Source organism: Penicillium canariense (assembly GCF_028826845.1).
Source record: "Penicillium canariense strain IBT 26290 chromosome Unknown utg000001l_segment0_segment0, whole genome shotgun sequence".
Taxonomy (NCBI): domain Eukaryota; kingdom Fungi; phylum Ascomycota; class Eurotiomycetes; order Eurotiales; family Aspergillaceae; genus Penicillium; species Penicillium canariense.
The window spans coordinates 9,091,396-9,113,155 of record NW_026622728.1 but is presented as its reverse complement, the minus strand read 5'-3'; the positions used below and the strand labels follow the sequence as shown (position 1 = coordinate 9,113,155).

Sequence of the window (21,760 nt, the reverse complement as noted above, 5' to 3'; positions counted from 1 at the left end):
CCGATATGTTTTTCATGATATTTCGAAGTATTGCTAGGTGGGTAAGAGAAGCAACTAAGAGAAGCAACTATCTCTCGAATTGCGGGATAAGGGACTCATACTGAAACTGAATCGTCCTACACCTCTTATCATTTAATATTTACCGGAGTCGGCTCTTGCAGCTCATTGTAATCGTTTAGTGCCTCCCCGCGCCCCACGCAAAACACCGACCCCCGTGGCTGGCCCAGCCAGACGCCACCGCCCCCAACGGCAGATCGGGACTCATTGAGGCTCACCGCCTCCGCTATTCATCGGCCAGGCGGGACTACCCCCTCGGCTGTCTTTGCAATCAGAGCCTCTCATCACATCTCACATTTTCGTTCTCTCTCTGTGCTGTGCTGGCCATATATTCTCTGGACTTTCCTGTTGAGAATTGGCATACTTTGGCCACGCCTGGAGCCGCGCGCCACTGGCACCCCCTCCCTCCCATTCTTGGGCCTCCATTCGTTCCCTTGATGCCCCCAAGGTCCTCTGCAGCTTTGTTGTGGTATAGAGGCCTGAACTGCAATCCAACTGCACGCCCATATCTTCCATCACGCATCTTGTCTGTGACTCGTCCCGTCTGCTCTACCGCCCCGGCTTTTCCATCCGAGCACCATTGGGCCCGCCCGTTCTCTCGCTCCTCCTCCCTCCTCACCTTTTCCGCCAAGTCTCCAGCCATGACTCAGATCGAACGCATAACAGAGCACCTGGAGAAGCCTGAGCTGGATGACCGGTCGTATCGAGTCATTCGCCTGCCGAATCAGCTCGAGGCCCTTCTTGTGCATGACCCGGATACCGACAAGGCTAGCGCTGCTGTCAACGTCAATGTGGGCAACTTCTCTGACCAAGATGACATGCCAGGGATGGCTCATGCAGTCGAGCACCTGCTGTTCATGGGCACCAAAAAAGTATGTTTCACAATGGTGGAAGTCTTGCGGGGAAGGGGGTTATGTGGCAATGCTAACATACGTCGCCTGCTCTGTCAATAGTACCCCAAAGAGAACGCCTACAACCAGTATCTAGCCGCCCACTCCGGCTCATCGAATGCGTACACTGCTGCCACTGAAACGAATTACTTTTTTGAAGTATCGGCCACCGGCGACTCGAGCGCCCCGAAATCTACCGGACAGAACACCCCTACCGAATCTACAAATGGAGCCAATGCCGTTTCCAATGACTCTTCATCTACCAGCACCGGGGATTCCGACGACAAGTCACCCTTGTATGGAGCTCTTGATCGATTTGCCCAGTTTTTCGTCTCTCCGCTCTTTCTGGAGTCGACATTAGACCGTGAGCTGCGGGCCGTGGACTCGGAAAACAAGAAGAATCTCCAGAGCGACTTGTGGCGGTTGATGCAGTTGAACAAATCGCTTTCCAACCCGGAACATCCATACCACCACTTTTCGACCGGTAACTTGCAGACCCTGAAGGAGGACCCGCAGAAACGCGGCCTTGAGGTTCGTAGCGAGTTCATTCGGTTCTACGAGAAACACTACTCGGCCAACCGGGCCAAGCTAGTAGTTCTGGGACGTGAGACTTTGGATGTGCTCGAACAATGGGTCTCGGAATTGTTTGCGGATGTCGAGAACAAGAACTTGGCTCAAAACCGCTGGGATGACGTCCAGCCCTTCTCCGAGGAAGACATGTGCACACAGGTATTTGCGAAGCCGGTCATGGACTCGCGCTCCATGGACATGTACTTCCCCTTCTTGGACGAGGAAAACCTGAATGATACTCAGCCCAGCCGGTATATCAGCCATCTGATCGGTCATGAAGGCCCGGGTAGTGTTCTGTCCGATCTGAAGGCGAAGGGCTGGGCCAATGGTCTCTCCGCAGGCGCTATGCCCATCTGCCCTGGCTCCGCCTTTTTCACCATCTCGGTGCGCCTCACACCCGAGGGTCTGAAGCAGTACCGAGAAGTCGCCAAGGTGATCTTCGAGTACATTGCTATGATCAAGGAGCGTGAGCCAGAGCAGTGGATCTTTGACGAGATGAAGAATCTGGCCGAGGTGGATTTCCGATTCAAGCAGAAGACCCCGGCCAGCCGATTTACCAGCCGCCTCAGCAGTGTGATGCAAAAGCCGATGCCGCGTGAGTGGCTGCTCAGCGGATCGCTGCTGCGACGATTCGACCCCGAAGTAATCAAGAGGGCCATGTCCTACCTGCGTGCGGATAACTTCCGTCTCATCATCGTGTCCCAGGAGTATCCCGGCCAATGGGATCAGAAGGAGAAGTGGTACGGTACTGAGTACAAGGTCGAGAAGATCCCACAAGACTTCTTGAGTGGCATCCAGACGGCCCTGCAGTCTACTGCGGCCACTCGTACCTCTAACGTGCACATGCCTCACAAAAACGAGTTCGTTCCTACACGGTTGTCCGTGGAAAAGAAGGAAGTTGCGGAGCCCGCGAAGACCCCGAAATTGATCCGTCATGATGACCGTGTTCGTCTATGGTTCAAGAAGGATGACCGTTTCTGGGTGCCAAAGGGAACTGTCCATGTGACCCTGCGTAATCCTTTGGTGTGGGCTACACCCGCCAACCTTATCAAGACGAAACTCTACTGCGAACTAGTGCGAGACTCTTTGGATGAGTACTCGTACGATGCCGAGCTGGCCGGGCTGGACTACCATCTTGCGGCGAATATACTGGGTCTGGATATCTCCGTTGGCGGCTATAACGACAAGATGTCCGTGCTGTTGGAGAAAGTGTTGAACACCATGCGTGGTCTCGTGGTCAGTCAGGACCGGTTCAATATCATCAAAGAGCGCTTGACCCGGGCGTTCCGCAACGCCGAGTACCAGCAGCCCTTCTATCAAGTCGGCGACTACACTCGGTACCTTCTGTCTGAGCGCAGCTGGGTCAACGAGCAGTATATTGAAGAGCTAGAGCACATCCAAGCCGGCGATGTGATCAACTTCTTTCCTCAGCTGCTGGAGCACACTCATATCGAAGTCCTGGCTCACGGCAACCTGTATAAAGAAGATGCTCTACGCATGACAGACTTGATCGAGAAAATTCTCCAGGGCCGTGCCCTGCCCCCATCGCAGTGGTATCTGCGCCGCAACATGGTCCTGCCCTCGGGCAGCAACTATGTCTACCCGCGGACCCTGAAGGATCCGGCCAATGTCAACCACTGTATCGAGTACTATCTGTACATTGGCTTCTTTTCTGATGATGCTCTGCGCTCCAAGCTGCAGCTGTTCTCCCAGCTGACAGATGAGCCTGCCTTCGATCAGCTGCGTAGCAAGGAGCAGCTCGGATATGTTGTGTGGAGTGGTTCGCGGTACAACGCAACCACCATGGGCTACCGCGTCATCATCCAGAGTGAGCGCACCGCTCAGTACTTGGAGTCCCGCATTGAGTCCTTCCTGCTTGAATTTGGCGCGACCCTAGAGAACATGCCCGAGGAGGAGTTTGAGGGTCACAAGCGGAGTGTCATCAATAAGCGCCTGGAGAAGCTCAAGAACCTGGGCTCGGAGACTAGCCGCTATTGGTCCCATGTTGGGTCGGAGTACTTTGACTTCTTGCAGCATGAGACCGACGCTGCTAACGTGCGCCTGCTGAGCAAGGCGGACGTGATTGCCTTCTACAAGCAGTACATTGATCCGTCCTCGTCGACCCGGGCCAAGCTATCTGTCCACCTGAACGCGCAGGCGGGGGCACACGTTGCTGATGCCAGTCCCTCCGACAAGCGCTCGCGCCTGATTGAAGTGGTCGATAAGCAGCTCCAGGCTGCTGGATTTGCTGCGGACGTTGCCACTCTTACGGCGGCTTTTGAACAGATGGACATGGCGGTTGTTGACCGCTCGCAGGTTCTCTATATTGTCAAGACATTCCTGGCGACTGAGATTTCCCTGTCGCCGGAGCAGATCGCCGCGATGGCTGAGAAGCTCGAGCAAAACCTCGGTATTCAACTGAAACAGCTGGGCTTGGAGCCGGAAACCGACGAGAAGATCAACGGCGTCTCGGCCACCGGTCCCAAGGAAGCCATCACTATCACCGACGTGACCACCTTCAAGGCCAGTCTGCCCGTCAGCACTGGCCCTGTGCCCGTGGCCGACCTCACTGAATTCGAGGATTTTGATGCGAAGCTGTAGGCGTTCTGTGTGTGAATTTACTTTTCCAGCGGAAGTGTGGGGGTTGTTGTGGGAGGAGCTTGGAGCTTGTGGTTGGATAGCATGTCATGAGAGGCGTGGAGTCGAGTGTCGAGAGGTTCTGGGTTTTGGCGTCGGGATCTATGTCGTAATCACCTGTCATCTACCACCTACATTACCTACTGACCATCAATATCATCAATATCTCACATCTATGTCCCTTCACATGCCGTGGTCGTATTGTATAGAATCGCCTCCTAATTAGGAAGGCGGTCACACCGATAGCGATAACAACCAGCACCAGCCTGCGAAGTTGCGCGCCCTTTCAGACAGTTGCGTCCCTTCACCGACATCATGGCGACTACGACAGCAACGGCGATCCAGAGCAGTCGCCCGTGAGTGAACAAGATCCTGTCTCGCAATTGAGAAGAAGCGCTGGAACTGACATTGGCCCATTTGCGCAGTCCCATCCTCCCTAAGGATTTCTCCGCACAGCAGCCGGAGACCATCCGCTTATACCCCTTGAGTAACTACACATTCGGCACCAAGGAGACTCAACCCGAGGAGGATCCGTCAGTGCTGGCTCGCTTAAAGCGCCTGGAGGAGCACTATGACCAGCACGGGATGCGCCGTACCTGCGAGGGTGTCCTCGTCTGCCATGAACACAATCACCCACACGTCCTGATGCTGCAGATTGCCAATGCATTCTTCAAGCTGTATGGAAACCTCATACCCCGTTTATGAACCCGGCCGAAGCCACTGCTAATGTGATCACGTCTAGGCCCGGTGATTATCTCCCCCACGACGACGACGAGATCGACGGTTTCAAGAAGCGCCTGAACGAGCGACTGGCTCCTGTTGGCTCGCAGTTCTCGGGCGAGGGTGTCAACGAGGATTGGGAGATTGGCGACACATTGGCTCAATGGTGGCGACCGAACTTTGAGACGTTCATGTACCCATTTCTGCCAGGCCATGTCACACGGCCGAAGGAGTGCAAGAAGCTATATTTCATCACGCTACCGAAGAAGAGTGAGTGACCCCCGGGGGTTCTTCCATCTCCTCCCCTTGCCGGGGAGGGTCTTTTTTTACCTGCTCACACCGTTTTCTGCAGAGGTTCTTTCCGTTCCGAAGAACATGAAACTGCTGGCGGTCCCGCTGTTCGAACTGTACGACAACACCGCCCGCTATGGTCCCCAGCTCTCCGCGATCCCGCATTTGCTCTCGCGGTACAACTTCGAGTTTGTCGATGAGAATGACAATGTGGTGGCTGTCACCCCGGGCACGCCGCTGGCGGAGGACCAGATCCCGCGCACTAAGGTGCTGGCGGGTGGGGATGATGGACAGGATACGGGCATGACGGATATCGGGGAGGGGGAGAAAGGGCCTGAAGTGCAGTAGCCGTGCCTTTCAGGCCGAGGCAGGGGAAAGGGTGGGGTAGAGTCATTCTAGTGTTTTCCAATCCATTCATGATTCCACGGACGATCCTCGGGCTGCATTCTTCCCGGCACGAGCTGACGTGCTTTGACACGCAAGTCTCTAGCTGTGAAGTTTGGCGCAGTCAGAACCAACTGCACTAATGCATCTTCTCACCGTTGACTCCGACGGGGCAGTGCCTATTCCCGGCGAGGCTTGCTTTAGTCTTATTCGTGATCGTGCGGATGTTGTCATCAATGCATGCCCCGCCCCAACACACATTGGAGTATGGTGCGGGCCGCAATGTTTCTAGTCGCAGCGGGCCAGTCGGAGAAAAGAGTTGCATTCTACGGGGTAGTGGGATATTGGTGAATGGACTGACCGCAGTCGAGGTCGACTGCCAAGGGATGTGCCGACGAAGTATACGATCTTCGCCCTTTACAGCCATCTTCCCCACGCAGGAACAGCGGTTCACCCACGGAACATGCCCTAAACCGTCCATCCCCACCACCTTTCCCACCAGACCCAAGAACACGAACGGACCAGATGCTCGGAAGTCCGACTTCACCCACACCGTCTGTCCTCGTGGCCTCGAAAAGTCCCCCACTCAGCCAGTGCCCGGGGCCGTTCTTGTGGCTGACTGGTTACATCCGCGTGAAGAACTCGAGCTGCAATGCCGATCCCGCGGGAATCCCCACCAGTCATGCGCCCGGGTTTGTCGCTTCAGGAACGGACGAGGAACGGACGACGAGCCTGTTTGGATCGTGAGGAAGCTGGCTCACGCGGGGCAGGGCAAGGTGTCGCATTCGCATGGGCATTGTTCAGATACCCCGCTCGTAGAAGGCGTGCTTGTAGTTTGTAGGCCCTGGATACTTGTGGGGGTATATAAGATCGCGCGAAGTCCTGCCAGTAATGGAGGGCACATCAAAGTAGGGGGACACTGCAAGAGGTCCGCGTGAGTATCTATAGTCCCTGCAGGCTTGTACAGAGAAAATATGGGGTTTTTGGGTCAACTTTGGACGCTTGTGGCTGCGGCGGCCCTGGCGGTTGCTGCGCCAGCCAGACCGATGCCGCGAGGTACGAGGAGAATATCGCTGGCGGCGGGTGGAAGCTGACGTTGCAAGCAGCTGTCTCGTCCGCAGTGCTGGGCGAGCTCACTCTGTTCGCCGAATACGCCGCGGCTTCGTACTGCACAAACAATATCAACTCCACCGGCAACGCCGTGGCGTGCTCGGGGGATTACTGCCCATTGGTCCAGTCAGCAGGCGCGAAGACCCTGTATGAGTTTGACGAGTAGGTGGATGCCATCCCAACCTCCGCCTAGACCTGCCAGACCTGACCTTTTCAGCTCGACGGACTTTGGCGACGTAGCGGGCTTCTTCGCCGTGGATCCGACGAACAAACTACTGGTGCTGTCCTTCCGGGGCAGCCGTACCATCAGCACCTGGATTGCCAACCTGGATTTCGGCGCAACTGACGCGAGCAGCCTCTGTGATGGCTGCAAAGCTCACTCGGGATTCTTGAAATCTTGGGAGTCGGTCTCGGACGAACTGACCTCCCAGATTGCGAGCGCAAAGTCGACATATCCCAGCTACACGCTGGTTCTGACGGGCCACAGCTTCGGTGCTGCTGTGGCTGCGCTCGGCGCGACTGCCCTGCGCAATGCTGGATATGATTTGGATCTGGTAAGTGTCGTCTCCTCGTGGTGAGACTTGCCGCTCATGCCGCTCATGCACGACCAATAGTACACCTACGGCCAACCGCGCGTGGGCAGCACCGCGCTGGCCGAGTACATGACGAACCAAGGCGTGTGGCGCGTCACGCATACCATGGATCTCGTCCCTAGATTGCCGCCAGCTTCGTGGGGCTTTTCCCATGCCAGTCCGGAGTACTGGATCACCAGTGGCAACGATGTGACGGTGACGACCGGCGATATCACGGAGATCGTAGGCGTGGGCTCGACTGCAGGCAACGCTGGGGCGAGCGGTACAAGCGTGGAGGCCCACAACTGGTACATTGTGCATATCGATGGTTGTCAATAGGAGTACTTCTCACAGCGGCTGGGGGTGTTAGCAAGGCCGATTATGATGAATATGAACGTGTATGCATGATGAAGTGGACCCTCGTTAAACTACCTTGTCCCGTGTAGATTGAGGGACCCACAGATCGGCTGTGGCTGGGGTGCTGAACCGCGCGGCGGGGAGGCCTTCACCGCCGACACGTTGCCCAACCGGTAATCGTTGCGGAGCTGCATCATTGCATATTTGGCACGCTCAATTGCAATCTCCGGTACACTCCAAGCTACACACTTATTCCCCGACCCTCTTCCATCGCGGACTGCCAGGCTGCCGTCCCAGCTGGACCTCTCGAACTCTCCGCGTCCAGCTTGCTTCGCCGGCCCCTTCCTGCCATTCTCGTACCTTCAGCAATCAGCACTATGCGACGCTGACTGCCTGCCGCGGTTTCTCTGATGCCTGATCCCCGGTGACAGCACAGCGCCTGTCACCAGTTTCTCCAGGTTCGATCATGCTGTTCGCCCCTGGCGGACCGCAGAGTCCCCGTCGCCGCAACCGCATCAAAGCGATCCTTTTTACCATCGCGATCGTTCTCACCATATACTTTCTCTTCTTCGCCGGCGACGAGTCGGCACCCAGAACCACATACGGTGATAAGACCACTCCATATGCGCATCGCCCGGAGTCGATCACCACCCCCGAGGCAGCGGACGAGTCGGCTCGTCCCGTGGTTCGGCGGCACAAGGACATGGTCGTTGCCAGCATGAAGAGCGACGATACCTCATGGCTGGCTGAATACTTCTCGGATTGGTCGAAGAGTATCTACGTGGTGGACGACCACCGTGCCCCGTTGACAGTGATGCGCAACAAGGGACGCGAGTCGATGGTGTATTTGACGTGAGTATGAACTGAATCGAGCCCGAACGGATCCCATGGGTGCTGAACCTTGATGTCTCTTTTCGGCTGCTAGCTATATTATCGATAATTATGACAGCCTGCCCGATATAATGCTCTTCATCCACTCCCAACGCTACCAATGGCACAACGACGACCCCTACTACGACGGCGTCCCCATGTTGCGCAACTTCCAAACCGCCTACCTCGAAGCAGAGGGATACGTGAACTTGCGGTGCGTCTGGACCCTCGGTTGTCCCGTGGAGATTCACCCGCTCAGCGACATCCACCGCGAAGACGTCCATGCGGGCGAATACTTCAAGAATGCCTTCGTGGAGCTGTTCCCTGGCACCCCAGTCCCCGAAGAGGTTGGCGTCTCATGCTGCGCACAATTTGGCGTGACCCGCGACACGGTGCTCCAGCGGCCGAAGAGTGATTACGAGTTCTACCGCAAGTGGCTTGCCGAGACGGACTTGAAGGACGAGATGAGCGGGCGGATCATGGAGTATTCGTGGCACAGTAGGTGGTCATGTTGTCCTTTATTCTTTCTGGAATTGGCTACTAACATTTGCCTCGCAGTGATTTTTGGAAAAGAGCCCGTGCATTGCCCGAATGCACAGGAATGCTACTGTAATGTCTTTGGGCTGTGCAATCTGACTTGTCCTCATGAGGATGCGTGCGATAATCGCTATGTGCTACCGCCCTATTCGCTGCTGCCCAAGGGCTGGCCCTATCTTGGTTGGAATGGCCAGACACAAGATCCGAGTTATGGACTGCCCGAGTCATGAGGATGAAGATACGACGGTCCTCGGAAGTGTTGGACCGCATCTTTGACTCGAACCAGAACCACGCAGAAATTGGCCACTTCATACTGCGCTGCCACCGATTTGGCTCACCAAATTTGCATTGCCCGAGGAGCAGCAACGGGCATCGAACCCGATCAACTGCGACTGACTTGACATCAAGCTGGGATAATCTTCGCGCCGGTCGATACATGGTTGACCTGAAGGGACATGACGGGACAAATCTCGCATGTTCGGTTGCGATCTACCTGTACCAGTAGCCTATATAGTCTGGATTTGGAAAATGTTTAATGCCACATCGTCGCAAATCTCATAGTTTGTATTTCGCTATTTCCCAAAGCGGGCCGAGGTAGTCGAGGTGGATCTCCCCGCATTCGCCAGCAACCTCCGTCATCGCCGAATTTCAACTTCTGACGACCTCTCCGAAATAACCACCCTGACCTCCTACCCCCTTCCCTCTTCTTCACAGAGCTACCGCCCGCGATGCTCATCATCGGGCTCACTGGCTCCATAGCCACGGGCAAATCCACGGTCTCTTCCATCCTCTCCTCCCCACCCTACTCCCTCCCCATCGTCGACGCCGACATCCTCGCCCGCAAGGTCGTCGAGCCCGGCACGGCCGGCTACAAAGCAATCGTGAACTACTTTGGTCCCAGCACCCCCGACCTTCTCCTCGAGGATGCCCCTGCTCCCTCTCCACACGGCAAACCGCTCAACAGGCCCGCTCTAGGCCGCCGCGTCTTCGGCGACACGGAAGAGCGCAAGCGCGATCGCCAGGTCCTTAACGGAATTATCCACCCCGCCGTGCGCTGGGAAGTCTACACTGCGCTGATTTACCACTACCTACGCGGCCAATGGGCCGTGGTTCTCGACGTGCCGCTGCTCTTTGAGAGCGGCATGGACCTCATCTGCGGCACGGTTATCGTGGTCGGCGTCCACGACCCGGCCATCCAAATGGCGCGCCTGCGCGCTCGCGACCCCCACCTCACCGCCGAGGACGCAGAGAACCGTGTACGCAGCCAGGGCGATGTGCGGACCAAGGCAGCCCAGGCCGAGTTCCGGGGCACCGCCGCGGCGCGGGGCGTGGTGGTCTGGAATGATGCAGATAAGGTGGAGCTAGAGGCAGCCGTGAAGGAGGCGATGGCGAGTATTGCGGCATCGAGTCCGCGGTGGTGGGCGTGGGCGTTGCTAATTGCGCCGCCGGTTGGGATGGGAGTTGCAGTGTGGAATTTGGTGGTCAATTTTGCGACGCAGAAGGGATGGGAGAAGAGGAGGAGGGAGGAGAAGGCGAAGCTGTGATGTGATGATGATGGTTGTCCTTGCTTGGAAGTTCTGATACCTTGTGGAATTTTTTTCTCTTTTTTATACCTGTACAGACTGGCCTAGAATCGAGCCTCTACGGCGTTAGATATCATACAATCTTGATGTTTTGTTTCACCAGGATGACGGGTGTTAGAAATAGAATGGTGTGCTGAAATATGCATTGGTAGCGATCAACTATGCTGCCGAATTCCCCAACGCCGATTGTCCATGCTCCATATTGAACGCCAAAGTTGACTCGAGTAGATCCCCCAGGATATCTGCAGTTTTGGAAAGCACATGGTCCACCCAAGTGGTGCGCCTAATCCTTGCGCTTCTTCTTCTTTTTCGATGACTGGGAGTTATTCTTGGGAGACGCGGCCGGGCGCGAGCCAGAAATACTGGTCAGCCCAGATAGCCTGACCTTGTCTTGTTTGGCCATAGCCGCCTTTCGGCGTGCTTCCTTGGCCAGCCCCTTCTGCCTGACTCTTTCAAGCCAGGCCTCAACAGCCTGCGGATTCGCTGCGTCCTTGGCAGTCAGCTCCTCCTCCTCCTCATCGTCGTCGTCATCATCTTGGTCGGCGTCGGGGTGGGTGGGTGCCTGTGGAAATATTAGTCTGTGATCAAACAAGGACATGTGCAAGAAGGAACTCACAGAGGGCTTGCTGCGCTTGAAGTTTCCGTATGCACGACGGCCACCCTGAGGGAGATCATCCTCAGCATCCAATGAGTCTGCCGCAAGCACAATTGGCTGCGGGGCATAGTCTGCAGCGGGGATGTCCAGCACCCATTCAGACTCGCCCGCCTCGGCTGCTTGTCGAGCAACAGCCTCTCGCCGCTTCGCTTCTTCAGCAGCCAGCGCCGCGGAGATAGCCTCCAGATCGGACTGGGGAGTGGCCGGGCTGCCGGCTTCTGTGGACAGCCTGGGGCGCTTTGGCGTGCGCTGATCATCCTCAGCCGCTGGACTCCGCGATTCTTTCGCGGCAGCAGATGCAGCAGCGCGCTGCATGAACTGTGAAGAAGTTAGCTCCGCCCCGCAAGAGGACCATGTTGGGGAAAGCATACCTTCATCGTCAACAGACGGGACGACATGGCCTTTCCCGGCTTTGCAGCCGCACCTGGAGACGATGACATGGTGGGCAATTAACTGCACAATGCGAGCGCGTTGGAAGTCCACAGGTGCAAGCAAATCCACCAGAATATCCTCCGGCAGAAAACCCGACAGCTTCCCGGCGCATTCAGCAGGCGGTAGGCGGTGAGCGTGCACCAAACCACAACTCACGGATTATTCAGTCCCTCGACTAGACTCCTTCCCGAACCACGTCTCGTCCTCCCCACCTCACCACCTCCCCTGGACTCAATTTGCCCAGCATGATGTCCTGCAGCCGCCGCCTCACGGCCTTGGTGTCGTTCCGCCCCCAGTTCGCCGTCCGCGCCTACTCCTCGACCGTGCCCCGGCTGTCTGAGAATCGCATGCAGGCCAACGACCCGAACCCGCCCGTGGTCAAGCCCAATGTCTCTGAGACCAATGCCGTGACGACCGATAGCCATGTTGTCTGGGATGGCCTGATGGAGGAGGATCCCGTCAAGGCGGAGCGCATCCGCAGCCTCCAGGCCCCCAACCGGGCCAACACCTGGGCTGCCAGCCAGCAGCCGCGCGAGCAAGCTATGGTCGGCCCTCGCTTCGAGCAGACCATTATGGAGACTCAGGTGGGCGGATTCTACCCATCTCCCAGCTGGGACTATTGGTCTGAGCTGCGGGGGAGAGAAAGACACAGTGCAACTAACCAATTGACCATCTAGCCCCGCCCAATGGCCGCTATTGAGCTCATTCACAAGCAGCCTGTCCGCTGGACAAAGTCCAAGGTCGTCAGCTGTGACGGTGGTGGTGGTCCCCTCGGCCACCCCAAGGTCTTCATCAACACCGACAAGCCCGATATCGCGACCTGCGGATACTGCGGTCTTCCCTTCGTGAGTCGCCGTGCCGCATATACCACCAGAAACTATGGCTAACATTCGCTCTACAGGCCCACGAGCAACACCGTTCCTACCTCGAATCTCTCCCCGCCACCAGCTACCCCCTCGAGTCCACCAACGACCCCGCCGAGGTGAACGAGAGCCAGCGTGTCACGGAAGGTGGCTTCGAGCAGCGATAGACGACTAGCATCAGATTCCTTTTGTCGGCGTTGATCTTTCCCTTGCGTGTGTTATTTGGTTTTTGGGCCCAAGGCCGTGTACAGAAATATTGATCAATGGATCTGCCGTTCGCCCGCTGTGTGGTGAAGTGAAGTATTGAGTGTTTCGTTTGGGAGCTGCGCTTGTCTCGAGCCCGTGTTCAGCGTGGCTCTCACTATCTATCTGGACCAAAGTTGGCAGTGTCTCTGCCGTTGGGGTTTACAATGATACGGTTGCTGGGTTTTTCACCATCACCGCCATATCTGAAACCCATTGGTATCTGTAAACCTCTGAAAGGAAAAAAAGAAAATATACTCCAACCGGACCTTCCCCGTTATAAATGCTCTTTCGCTCCATCAGCAGGTCACGCCTTTTCACCCTGGATGGTTGCGACAACCTTGCGTGAATGCCGACTGGTACGGAACTCCAGGTACCAAATACCTTGCCAAGTGCCAGTCGCCAGGCGGCCATTGGAGATGGGGATATTCACCGAGGCACCGATGAGCGCGGACTTGATATGAGCCTAGTCGACAACATGGTATTAGCATTGCGCACCAAAAGAAGCCTGTTCGAGCGGATATTCGCATAACGACCCGCCTGGCAAGTAAAAAAAATAGAACAAAAAGAAAAAAAAAGGAATCAACCCACCGGCATATCATCCTCTCCCTCAGCCGAATGGCGATACAAATTGCCCTTCCGATCGGCGGGCGCAATGCGATCCAGCGCATCACTCATATCCGCCCGCACATCGTCGTCCCAGTTCTCGTTCAGCGACAGCGCACAGCTCGTGTGCTGCACGAACAGGTTCAGCATGCCGACCTTGTAGTCGTGGATCTCGGGCAGCTCCGAGAGGACGTGATCGGTGATCAGGTAGGAGCCGCGGCTGCGCGCGGGCAGGGTGAAGGTCTTCTGGAACCAGGACATGGTGGCTTGGGTGGTTGTGATGGTGCGGTGTCGCGGTGGAAAGTGAGAGGTGGGGAGCAAGTAGCGGGCGAGATTGAGGGGGCGGTGATTGGGCGGGGGGTTTCTGATGTCATTCGGGGCCCGCGAGCTGGTTATACTTCGGTTATACTTCGGTTCGGTTGGCCAGCCCAAGAGTCATCCCCCGGGATACAGTAGATATGCGGAGCGTTGCAAATGGTGAGTTGATCACCGGGCATATTGGAAGAATATTTCTTATCAATTTTCATGGACACTATCGCGAGACTTTGGGGAACAATGTTGTCTTCGTAGTTGAGGAATTCGCAAGGAGATAATTTGAAAAAAAATTTAGGCGAATTGAGTATATTTCATAAGCTCATTATGGCCGTTAATATATGGATACAGGACAATGCTCAAGTGATCGAGACCCTGCGACAGGATACTGTTCATGACGAAGGCAGCTGCTCTAGCTAGTTCTGACCCGACCAATATTTCACTTACAATCGAGGCTTGTTGACAAACTCAAGTGGAATCCCAACTTGAGCACTCAAGCCCCAGAGCTGCTCCCTCGCCCTCGGCGACCATTGATTTGTACCCGTATCAATCCAACCGAGCAGCAGAGTAACGCGACTAAGATGTGGTGTCCATCGTGTCCACTCCCTCAGCCATGACTCCAATAGGCCTAAGATAGCATAATCCCTCCATTCCCATGCAGGCCACTGCTGTTCCATGTAATCCGTATTTTGCAGCGCCAAGTCATCCGTGATGGTCAGGAACTCGACGTTTCTAGGGATAGCATCCTGTAGCCGTTTCGTCCTATCCTGAGCGAATCCCACCAGGAACGCCAAGGGGATTTGGAGTGTCTTGATCCGGTCAAAGTGTACCAACGGTGTTAACGAGCCCACCGCTTCTAACCCCGGGGACAGATAATCACCAACTGCAGCTGCAGGCTGGCAGTCAGCAATGATGGCCAAATCCGTTAGAGTTCCTTGAACATGAGATAGCGCAGCAGCGATCTGATCAAGGTCGACAGTCTGGGTAATAAAGTCATCCTGGACGCCTGAGTCGTAATACCACTTCCAGCGTAGAGTGTGTAGGTTCTTCGTCACAGCAAGGATTTCCCCTAGATACCTTTCTCGGATATTAGTTAAATCCAGGGATTTAAGCGTTGGTGGGACCGGTGCGTGTGGTGCGGGCCACGCCCATTGATCCGGGTTCTGAATTGAGGCGGAGACGGGTTGAAGATTCGGTAGATAGAAGAATGGCAAGATATCTGCAGTATTCTTGACCATCCTGTCGCAGGCTTCGTCTCTATCCTCAAAATGAATGAAAGATAGTTCTTGAAGATGCTGAAAATTGCCCAGCTTATAAGTCCCAGGCTCGCAGATTGCTGATCGGAGCACTAATCCAGTGAGGGCACTCTGTCGCGTGAAAGCACAGCCAAGATGCAGATATTTCAGACTTGGGAGCTGTGCTAAATAGTAGTGCAACAAGAGCATCTACTGAGCCATCATGGAGTTCTCGACTCCACCAGTCTCTGAATGGGACTCCAGTCCGGCGGCTGAACGCGATCGGTTCGTCCAGCTGATCCTCGGGGATGTGAATCTTGGGAAGTTGAATCGAGTAGCATGTAAGGCGTAGGCGTTGCCGTCTAAGTGGAGGCTCGTAATGTAAGCCGCCAGCTGAGGCGTGGAAAGGAGCGTCCGTAAGAGCTGGGGGATTGGCGGGGGCGCCTCAAGGTGAGAGTAGCAGTCATGCTTCTTTTGCCAAGTGAACTGAACTTTCGAGTACAGCAGTGGCTCGGCGATTGTCCGGAAGTTCTGATTCACAAGACAAAGTGACTGGTGTTCAGGAGGCGACAGTAACTTGAATACCAGGTACAAGATATCCGCTGGGCAGCTATTCCAGTTAAATGCTGCTTTGTTCGTTCAGGATAGATTAGTATGAATCTTGATATCCGCATTGACCACATACAGGTTCCATTTTCAGTTCCAGTATGGCTATAACCAAATAGTCTTTTGCGTATGGGCAAGCCGGGAGACAGACTGGCGGGGTTCGTCGATCGGTCGACGCGCGAGCAGCCAGTCGTGCATTCATGTCGACCAGTCAGAATGGGGGTTAGCTTCTCTTGCTTCTCTTGCAGCCGGAGGACCGTCGGATCAATGCTCTGCCCTCTGAGGAATTGGAAGGTGGTATCAAAAGGGATCGAATATTGGGTTTGTTTGTTTGTGTTTTGTTTAACGAGCGAGATAGGGCCCGGTTGAATACCATTTTTATCCAGTACCATCTAGGTTTATATCTACGATGCACTGCAAATGCCCGATTGCACGGATGGCGCGTTACTCGTGGCACTTCCCCAGTCTGCGGCGCCCAGGGCCTTTCCAGCGTCGGTGCTGTCGTCGGCACGAATCTACCCCTGGTCAGTCCCGGAACCGCTTCCATTCACCGAAATTGAGGGCAACATACATAGTATTGGGGGTCAACAAAGTACCACCAGTCTTGGCTGCGGAACGCATTGTCCAGCGACTGGCTGGCCGGGTCATTCCAGCCGGTATTGCGAGTGTCGAAATTGGCATGCTTCGACCACGACACGTACACCTTGGGATGGTCGTTGTTCTGCACACCATTCGGGTCCTTCGCGTCGCCGGCATTGATCTCGTCCGTGGTGAGGGTGTTCTGGATGTCGCCCCAGGCCAGGTCGTGGTAGCCGCTGTGAGCCGACAGCAGCGCGCGCGATGGGGCCCACCTGTTGCTGCCATCCCGCGAATGGACAATGATCACGCGTTCCCAGTCACTTTGGAGGAGATGTCAACCGATCGAAGCATCCGGTGGACCTGCCGGATGAACTTACTAGTCATGACCAGTCTGAATCGCGCCAACCGTCGCCCCATCCTTCTCATAGAACAAGTTGTACGCGACGCGAACCTCGGTGGCATTGCAGCGCTGATAGGTATAGTACACGGGGAACGCAGGCCCCGGGTTGCCGATGGCCACTCCGGGGTTGCGGCAGTTGCACCCCACGTCGGGATACTCACACTGCGGCGCCGCTGGGGTCTTGTGGGCGTCATCATAAACGTCCGCAGTCGTCGGCGACCCGCCGAAAGCCCAGGTTGGGTAGCACGGCGGTTGGTTCAGGGCCTGACCAAAGAACCATAGGGGCGCATAACGGTCTGCCAGATCCACCGCCCCGGCATCGAGAAGAGAGGACATCTCATCGTCGGTGATCTGCGTGACGGCGGCGGCCAGGCCAGCCAACAGGGCAAGATGGGCCCATGACTGAAGCCACATCATTCTCGGAGAAGGTCTGCAAGGAAATCACGAATGCGCCGGGGATCTGTAGCTTTGGAGAACATGACCATGTCGAGGGAATGCGGCCTTAAGAAAGGCGAGTAGTCTTCGAGCATTGCCGAGTGAAACATTTGGAGAACGGGCCACAGCGGGCAAAAAGAGGGGGGAAGCTTGAGATGGGCGACGTATTTCCTGTTTAGGAGATGAGCTGCAAAGGGTCGCATCGTGGAGTCGTGGGAATCCCGCACCGGCGCATTTTAGCCCCAGCCGATGTGCCCGGCCAGCACAGACTCGGAAATGCAATCGATTCTGCACGCTACTTCTATCAGATGGTGATTGGGCTCCACTGGCCCTGAAGATCCGGGCGTCTTTATCAAGCCTAACCGGGTTCGGTTAAAGGCTATCGGACAGACGTTAAGATTGGGAAAATGCACATAGATGTTTAGTGTGGAAATGTTGAGGAGACCCTGCGGGTCAAGCGGGCTCCATACCTAACGCTAGCCGGTATACAACCAGCCGGTACCACATCCCTGCATGAGACCGTCGTTAGAAAGGATGGCTTCAGGATGGGCTTCCGTGATTGGTCTGAATACTCGTGGACGGCATTGCACCTGGAGGAAACACTCGGCTTCGGTACGTTGGCTGACCGAGCGTCTTCTGCAAGGTCAACCGCTTCGCCCGCCGGCTGGCCAGGCTGGACCACAAGCAGGGCCAGCAGCATCTCACTTGCGAGATCTTCATTCTGCTCTGCAGGCTGTGGTCTTCCAGCTCGACGGCCACGTGATACCCTTTGAACTTGATCAAATTCTTGGGAAGGCTCCGTAATGAACATACTGTATTCCCTTTTGCTCGCGTCTAATACTAGAAGGAGATGGTCAGAGACAAGAGTTCGGAGAACCAGCCTTTTTCCTCCGCAATTCCTCGTAGTGCACCTTCCGTATGGACATATGAAGCTGTGATCGCGATCCAGATGCAATCCAGGTTGAACATCCCCCGAGGCCAATTTTACTATTCCGCTACGCTGGTCGGTAGCACACCAGGCAAACCAGTCTCTACAGGATGAGCTGGTCGAGTGTCAGGCCGATCATGTCGGTGGAATGAATCGATAGAAATCGAGGGGGTTGAATATCGGTTGGTTCGTTCAATCCGGTTTCCATCCGGCATATCACACGGGAGACTGTCATTGCATCACCAAGCAACCCTGGTCCAAGGCTCCCAAATCGAATGTCGGTCAAACGAGGCCGATTGCTATCGTGAACACCACTCGCCCACGCCAATTCTGTTCCACGTCCAGTGGTCTCACATCGACTCACATCAGCCCATTACGACTCCATGACTGCCCCTTGGTCATCCATACGCTGGCTATTCTCGTCCATCCCGGACCATTTGGTGATTCCATCGGGAATATCCATCATGCGCTGTTCGTAAAAGATGTGACACCTGGAAGACAGGTCAACGGTCATGTTCAGCCTGGGTAGGCGGCATACATATACATACGTTGGGCGGAACGCATCCCTCTGCTTTCGCTGCTCGTCCTGCGAGCCCTCCAACTGGATCAATTGAGGAAACACCAGGCACATATTGCGGCCCTCGTCCATGATGAGAGTATGACAGAAGGAACAGGACACTTTGGTCGGCACGTCGTACTTCTGGGAGTCGTGGGACGCCGAGTAGAAGGATAAGCCGGCGGAACCGTTGGTAAAGCTCAAGTCGTGCTTGTGGAAGATGGCAGCCCATTGGAAGGGAGCCCCATGCATGACCTGGCATCCGCGACAATGGCAAAACTTGGCATTCAGAGGTTTGTCTCGTTTGACGGCGTATGAAACTCGTCTGCATTTGCACTGGGCGCGCCACTTGATCGGGCCAAACTCGTCGGGGGACTGAACCTGATATGGAGCACGGTGCTTCCATTCTTCGCCGTCAAGCGTATGTTCGGAAATGTTGTTGGTGACCGCTGGGGCCGGCAGCGGATTGTCCGTTTTGAACGCGCCCATTTCGGCCATGGTGACGATGGAGAACTGAGAACTAAACTGAGAGTTGAGAAGCGAGCAGCGAGACAGGGCGTAGTGGTGTTGAAGCTCCTGTGAAACCAGGCTGGATGCCCGTCTTATACAGTGGACCGGAAGGGAATGATGTCAGTTGAGCCTCCGCAAACTGGTTCTTCATGTCCCTTTTGGACCGCTGGGGCTCCTCGTCACGGTGACGGTCACCTGGTTTCCCTCTGTCCATGCACTCCAGAGACACAGAGCAACGTCCATCTGCCTCTCCTCCATTGAGACGACACTTCTCTGGTGACTGTTTCATTCGTGGGTTCAACCTCGTGGTGATGTCATGATGGTCCTGCCGGGCAGGTTTGCGCCGAGCATGTCTGGACGGGCTCCACCGAGTTCGCCTGGATCGAACACCGATGGAACATCCATGGAACCAACCGATCACTGTCCGATGACCGATGCTGCCTGCCTTGGTATGCGTTTAGGATCTATGACCCATGGGCGATGGCCAGGAACCGGGTCTGGCCAGGGGCGAACGTCGCCCCACCTGGGGAAGTTTGGGGCTGTCACTTCATCCGCCCCCAGAATCATCATGTCTGCGCTGTCAGCATCCTCGCAAACAGCAAACAGCAAACAGCGAAGAGCGAAGAGCGAAGAGCGATACGTTCCCCGGCATATCCCCATCCCCGAGTCGCCACACCCTCTCAGCAAACCCCCGGCCATAGGGGAGGAAATGAAGCGGCCAGCTGAAACAAGCGTACGGCGGCTTATTCGATTGGGCGTTTCAGCTTGGCTGTTTGGGGCGGACCCTGCATGAAAGCGACCAAATCGCTGCCCTTCCCCAGACCTCACGTCGCGCCTGTCTGGCATCCTCCACCCAACCCCCCTCCCTCTCTTTCTTCGAGGCCGATGCCCCCTTCCGCATCCCAACCTCCTTGATTCATCTCGTTTCCCCAGGATGGGCCTCTTGGACCGGCTCCGAGCCCGTCCGCGGCGCAGTGCGGGGCTTGCGACCGAGCACCAAACGCCGCCCCGCTCGGCCAGGACCACTGGCCGCGATTACACTAGAAAGCTGCCCCGTCCTGTGCTCGCATACATCTTCGCCCATGTGTGCCCACACACTGTGGACAATTCCTATGAGACCTCCGAGGAGTCGATGACCGATGGCTGCATGCTATGTGACATGCGCGACCTGGCGCACTGCGCGCAGGTCTGCAAGCGCTGGTTCCTCGAAGCACGCGCGCTCCTGTATGCGACCGCAACCCCCAACCACCACAGCCGATTGGCTTCCTGCTGACGGATCTTCTCTCCTCCTTGCCCTAGCTATACGAATGTTCGCATTGATCCCGTCCACTACTGCGAACTCGAAGTCGAACTCGCGGCCAAGCGCAAACGCCGCTCCTTCTTCGATCGCAATGGCGACCCGATCGACGCCCCGCAAGTCCGCCTCGAGCTCTTCATGCGGTCTGTCCGTGAAGCACAAGGCCTAGGTAATATGGTCCTCTCGCTGCGCATGCCCTATATGACCCGGGAAGCCAACAAGGCCACCATCGCCCGCACCATCTCCGTCCTCCCCAACCTCCGCTTTGTCGACCTCCCGGCCGGGCTGTTCAGTGATGAGCCTTCATGCGCAGCGCTGAAACAGGAGCTGATGATCCGTTGCCCCGATCTTCGCCGCATCGCTTATCGCCATGGAGCCGAGGGCGGATTTGCGCGCCTTCCGGGCTCGCAGCTGTGGGTCAACTTGGAAAAATTGGAGCTGTCAGGACTGCAAATCGAAGCCGGAACGCTTCGTAGCGGCCTAGCTTCGTTCCCCCAGCTGCGTGATGTCACGTTGGACGACCTCCCGTGGCTCGAGGACTCGGCATTTGCTGGCAATGGGTCGCTTCCCCCCTTTCCGGCGGTGCAGCAGCTGACCCTTCGAGAGACTCCCAACGTCACGGCAGGCGGGCTTGCCGCGCTTCTCTCCGCGCCAGAAAACCGAACCGCCCTGCAGTCTTTGACTCTGGCCGCGACGGGGGTCCTTCCCTCGACCCTGCACCGAATCTTATCGGTGGCTCCGCGGCTCGAGAACCTCTCCATAGTCCAGGAAGTCGCTCGATCCTTCCCGGCTGAGCACGTCCCCCCTTGCGGTCCACGTCGCTGCAGCTCCTCCATTATGAGATTACATCGGAGGCGGAGGCAAATGGGTTGCCCCCGGTGACAGGCTCGTACTATACCTACCTCATTTCCTCCTTGATGTCTCGCGCATTACCTGCGCTGCGTGATCTCTACGTTCGAGACGCACAGTTCCCCGACACCCTGCTCCTCACGCCGCCCCCGAGGCTTTTCGGTGGCGGTGAGAATGGGCCCCAGTTTGGGGGCCGGGGTCTCTCTCAGCCATTGAATGTCTACAGCAAAGGTCTCGACGAGCTGGAGTGGAACTTTACCCCGTACGATCCGGATCCGGCGCTGGGACACAGTGGTGTCAAGACCCGGCCGGTGAGCTTCCAAGACGCCCAGCTAAGTCGATCTTGGGGGGGAGATGCTCGGAAGAGTGTGCTGGTAGGCAACGGCTTTGGCGGGTTCCTGGCCGTGCCTGCCGAGGATGGGGAGCGCCCCAAGAGTAGCAGTGGATACAAACGGTCCAGTCGACAGGATCTCTGGCGGTAATTGTTCATCAGTGTTGTTCATCCGGGACGATGGGGGTTGTGTTGGATTATTGGGTGATTTGGTCGCAGAATCGGGGGTAGTCCGCATGTATCTCAGCTGCACGCAAGTGCTACATGACCTAACGAAGCCACGTGCAATTGATGCGTGTCCCATTGTCTATTGTCTTCAGCGTCTCAGGCTTGCGCCAGCGTGTC

The 21,760-nt window shown here is 56.2% G+C and overlaps 13 protein-coding genes across 13 annotated transcripts; 8 read left to right on the top strand and 5 right to left on the bottom strand.

Moving 5' to 3' along the window:
- Nucleotides 1-494: 494 nt before the first annotated feature.
- Nucleotides 495-4,118, top strand: N7482_003161 (uncharacterized protein; the record flags this gene model as incomplete). The annotated part of the gene is made up of 2 exons (XM_056685286.1): nucleotides 495-929; nucleotides 1,011-4,118. The coding sequence occupies 2 exons, from the start codon at nucleotides 495-497 to the stop codon at nucleotides 4,116-4,118; spliced, it is 3,543 nt and encodes a 1,180-aa protein (XP_056548892.1).
- Nucleotides 4,119-4,469: 351 nt separating this feature from the next.
- N7482_003160 (cleavage and polyadenylation specificity factor subunit 5) lies at nucleotides 4,470-5,513 on the top strand (the record flags this gene model as incomplete). Its single annotated transcript, XM_056685285.1, has 4 exons — nucleotides 4,470-4,510; nucleotides 4,580-4,831; nucleotides 4,897-5,144; nucleotides 5,227-5,513. The coding sequence occupies 4 exons, from the start codon at nucleotides 4,470-4,472 to the stop codon at nucleotides 5,511-5,513; spliced, it is 828 nt and encodes a 275-aa protein (XP_056548891.1).
- Nucleotides 5,514-6,523: 1,010 nt separating this feature from the next.
- Nucleotides 6,524-7,570, top strand: N7482_003159 (lipase family protein; the record flags this gene model as incomplete). Its single annotated transcript, XM_056685284.1, has 4 exons — nucleotides 6,524-6,605; nucleotides 6,656-6,785; nucleotides 6,862-7,213; nucleotides 7,274-7,570. 4 exons carry the CDS (start codon nucleotides 6,524-6,526, stop codon nucleotides 7,568-7,570), a joined length of 861 nt encoding a protein of 286 aa, XP_056548890.1.
- Nucleotides 7,571-8,054: 484 nt separating this feature from the next.
- On the top strand, nucleotides 8,055-9,225 carry N7482_003158 (DUF3431 domain-containing protein; the record flags this gene model as incomplete). Its single annotated transcript, XM_056685283.1, has 3 exons — nucleotides 8,055-8,440; nucleotides 8,514-8,956; nucleotides 9,017-9,225. 3 exons carry the CDS (start codon nucleotides 8,055-8,057, stop codon nucleotides 9,223-9,225), a joined length of 1,038 nt encoding a protein of 345 aa, XP_056548889.1.
- A 498-nt stretch (nucleotides 9,226-9,723) lies between these two features.
- N7482_003157 (putative dephospho-CoA kinase) lies at nucleotides 9,724-10,539 on the top strand (the record flags this gene model as incomplete). Its single annotated transcript, XM_056685282.1, has 1 exon — nucleotides 9,724-10,539. The coding sequence occupies one exon, from the start codon at nucleotides 9,724-9,726 to the stop codon at nucleotides 10,537-10,539; it is 816 nt and encodes a 271-aa protein (XP_056548888.1).
- A 322-nt stretch (nucleotides 10,540-10,861) lies between these two features.
- Nucleotides 10,862-11,548, bottom strand: N7482_003156 (uncharacterized protein; the record flags this gene model as incomplete). The annotated part of the gene is made up of 1 exon (XM_056685281.1): nucleotides 10,862-11,548. One exon carries the CDS (start codon nucleotides 11,546-11,548, stop codon nucleotides 10,862-10,864), a length of 687 nt encoding a protein of 228 aa, XP_056548887.1.
- A 362-nt stretch (nucleotides 11,549-11,910) lies between these two features.
- N7482_003155 (zinc-finger domain-containing protein) lies at nucleotides 11,911-12,695 on the top strand (the record flags this gene model as incomplete). The annotated part of the gene is made up of 3 exons (XM_056685280.1): nucleotides 11,911-12,249; nucleotides 12,343-12,510; nucleotides 12,567-12,695. The coding sequence occupies 3 exons, from the start codon at nucleotides 11,911-11,913 to the stop codon at nucleotides 12,693-12,695; spliced, it is 636 nt and encodes a 211-aa protein (XP_056548886.1).
- A 383-nt stretch (nucleotides 12,696-13,078) lies between these two features.
- N7482_003154 (YjbQ family protein) lies at nucleotides 13,079-13,638 on the bottom strand (the record flags this gene model as incomplete). Its single annotated transcript, XM_056685279.1, has 2 exons — nucleotides 13,079-13,237; nucleotides 13,363-13,638. The coding sequence occupies 2 exons, from the start codon at nucleotides 13,636-13,638 to the stop codon at nucleotides 13,079-13,081; spliced, it is 435 nt and encodes a 144-aa protein (XP_056548885.1).
- Nucleotides 13,639-14,132: 494 nt separating this feature from the next.
- On the bottom strand, nucleotides 14,133-14,927 carry N7482_003153 (uncharacterized protein; the record flags this gene model as incomplete). Its single annotated transcript, XM_056685278.1, has 1 exon — nucleotides 14,133-14,927. One exon carries the CDS (start codon nucleotides 14,925-14,927, stop codon nucleotides 14,133-14,135), a length of 795 nt encoding a protein of 264 aa, XP_056548884.1.
- A 1,007-nt stretch (nucleotides 14,928-15,934) lies between these two features.
- On the bottom strand, nucleotides 15,935-16,926 carry N7482_003152 (uncharacterized protein; the record flags this gene model as incomplete). Its single annotated transcript, XM_056685277.1, has 3 exons — nucleotides 15,935-16,045; nucleotides 16,102-16,429; nucleotides 16,487-16,926. 3 exons carry the CDS (start codon nucleotides 16,924-16,926, stop codon nucleotides 15,935-15,937), a joined length of 879 nt encoding a protein of 292 aa, XP_056548883.1.
- A 563-nt stretch (nucleotides 16,927-17,489) lies between these two features.
- Nucleotides 17,490-17,748, top strand: N7482_003151 (uncharacterized protein; the record flags this gene model as incomplete). The annotated part of the gene is made up of 2 exons (XM_056685276.1): nucleotides 17,490-17,556; nucleotides 17,588-17,748. 2 exons carry the CDS (start codon nucleotides 17,490-17,492, stop codon nucleotides 17,746-17,748), a joined length of 228 nt encoding a protein of 75 aa, XP_056548882.1.
- A 497-nt stretch (nucleotides 17,749-18,245) lies between these two features.
- N7482_003150 (GFA family protein) lies at nucleotides 18,246-18,926 on the bottom strand (the record flags this gene model as incomplete). Its single annotated transcript, XM_056685275.1, has 1 exon — nucleotides 18,246-18,926. The coding sequence occupies one exon, from the start codon at nucleotides 18,924-18,926 to the stop codon at nucleotides 18,246-18,248; it is 681 nt and encodes a 226-aa protein (XP_056548881.1).
- A 946-nt stretch (nucleotides 18,927-19,872) lies between these two features.
- N7482_003149 (F-box domain protein) lies at nucleotides 19,873-21,566 on the top strand (the record flags this gene model as incomplete). Its single annotated transcript, XM_056685274.1, has 3 exons — nucleotides 19,873-20,162; nucleotides 20,238-21,033; nucleotides 21,063-21,566. The coding sequence occupies 3 exons, from the start codon at nucleotides 19,873-19,875 to the stop codon at nucleotides 21,564-21,566; spliced, it is 1,590 nt and encodes a 529-aa protein (XP_056548880.1).
- Nucleotides 21,567-21,760: the final 194 nt, after the last annotated feature.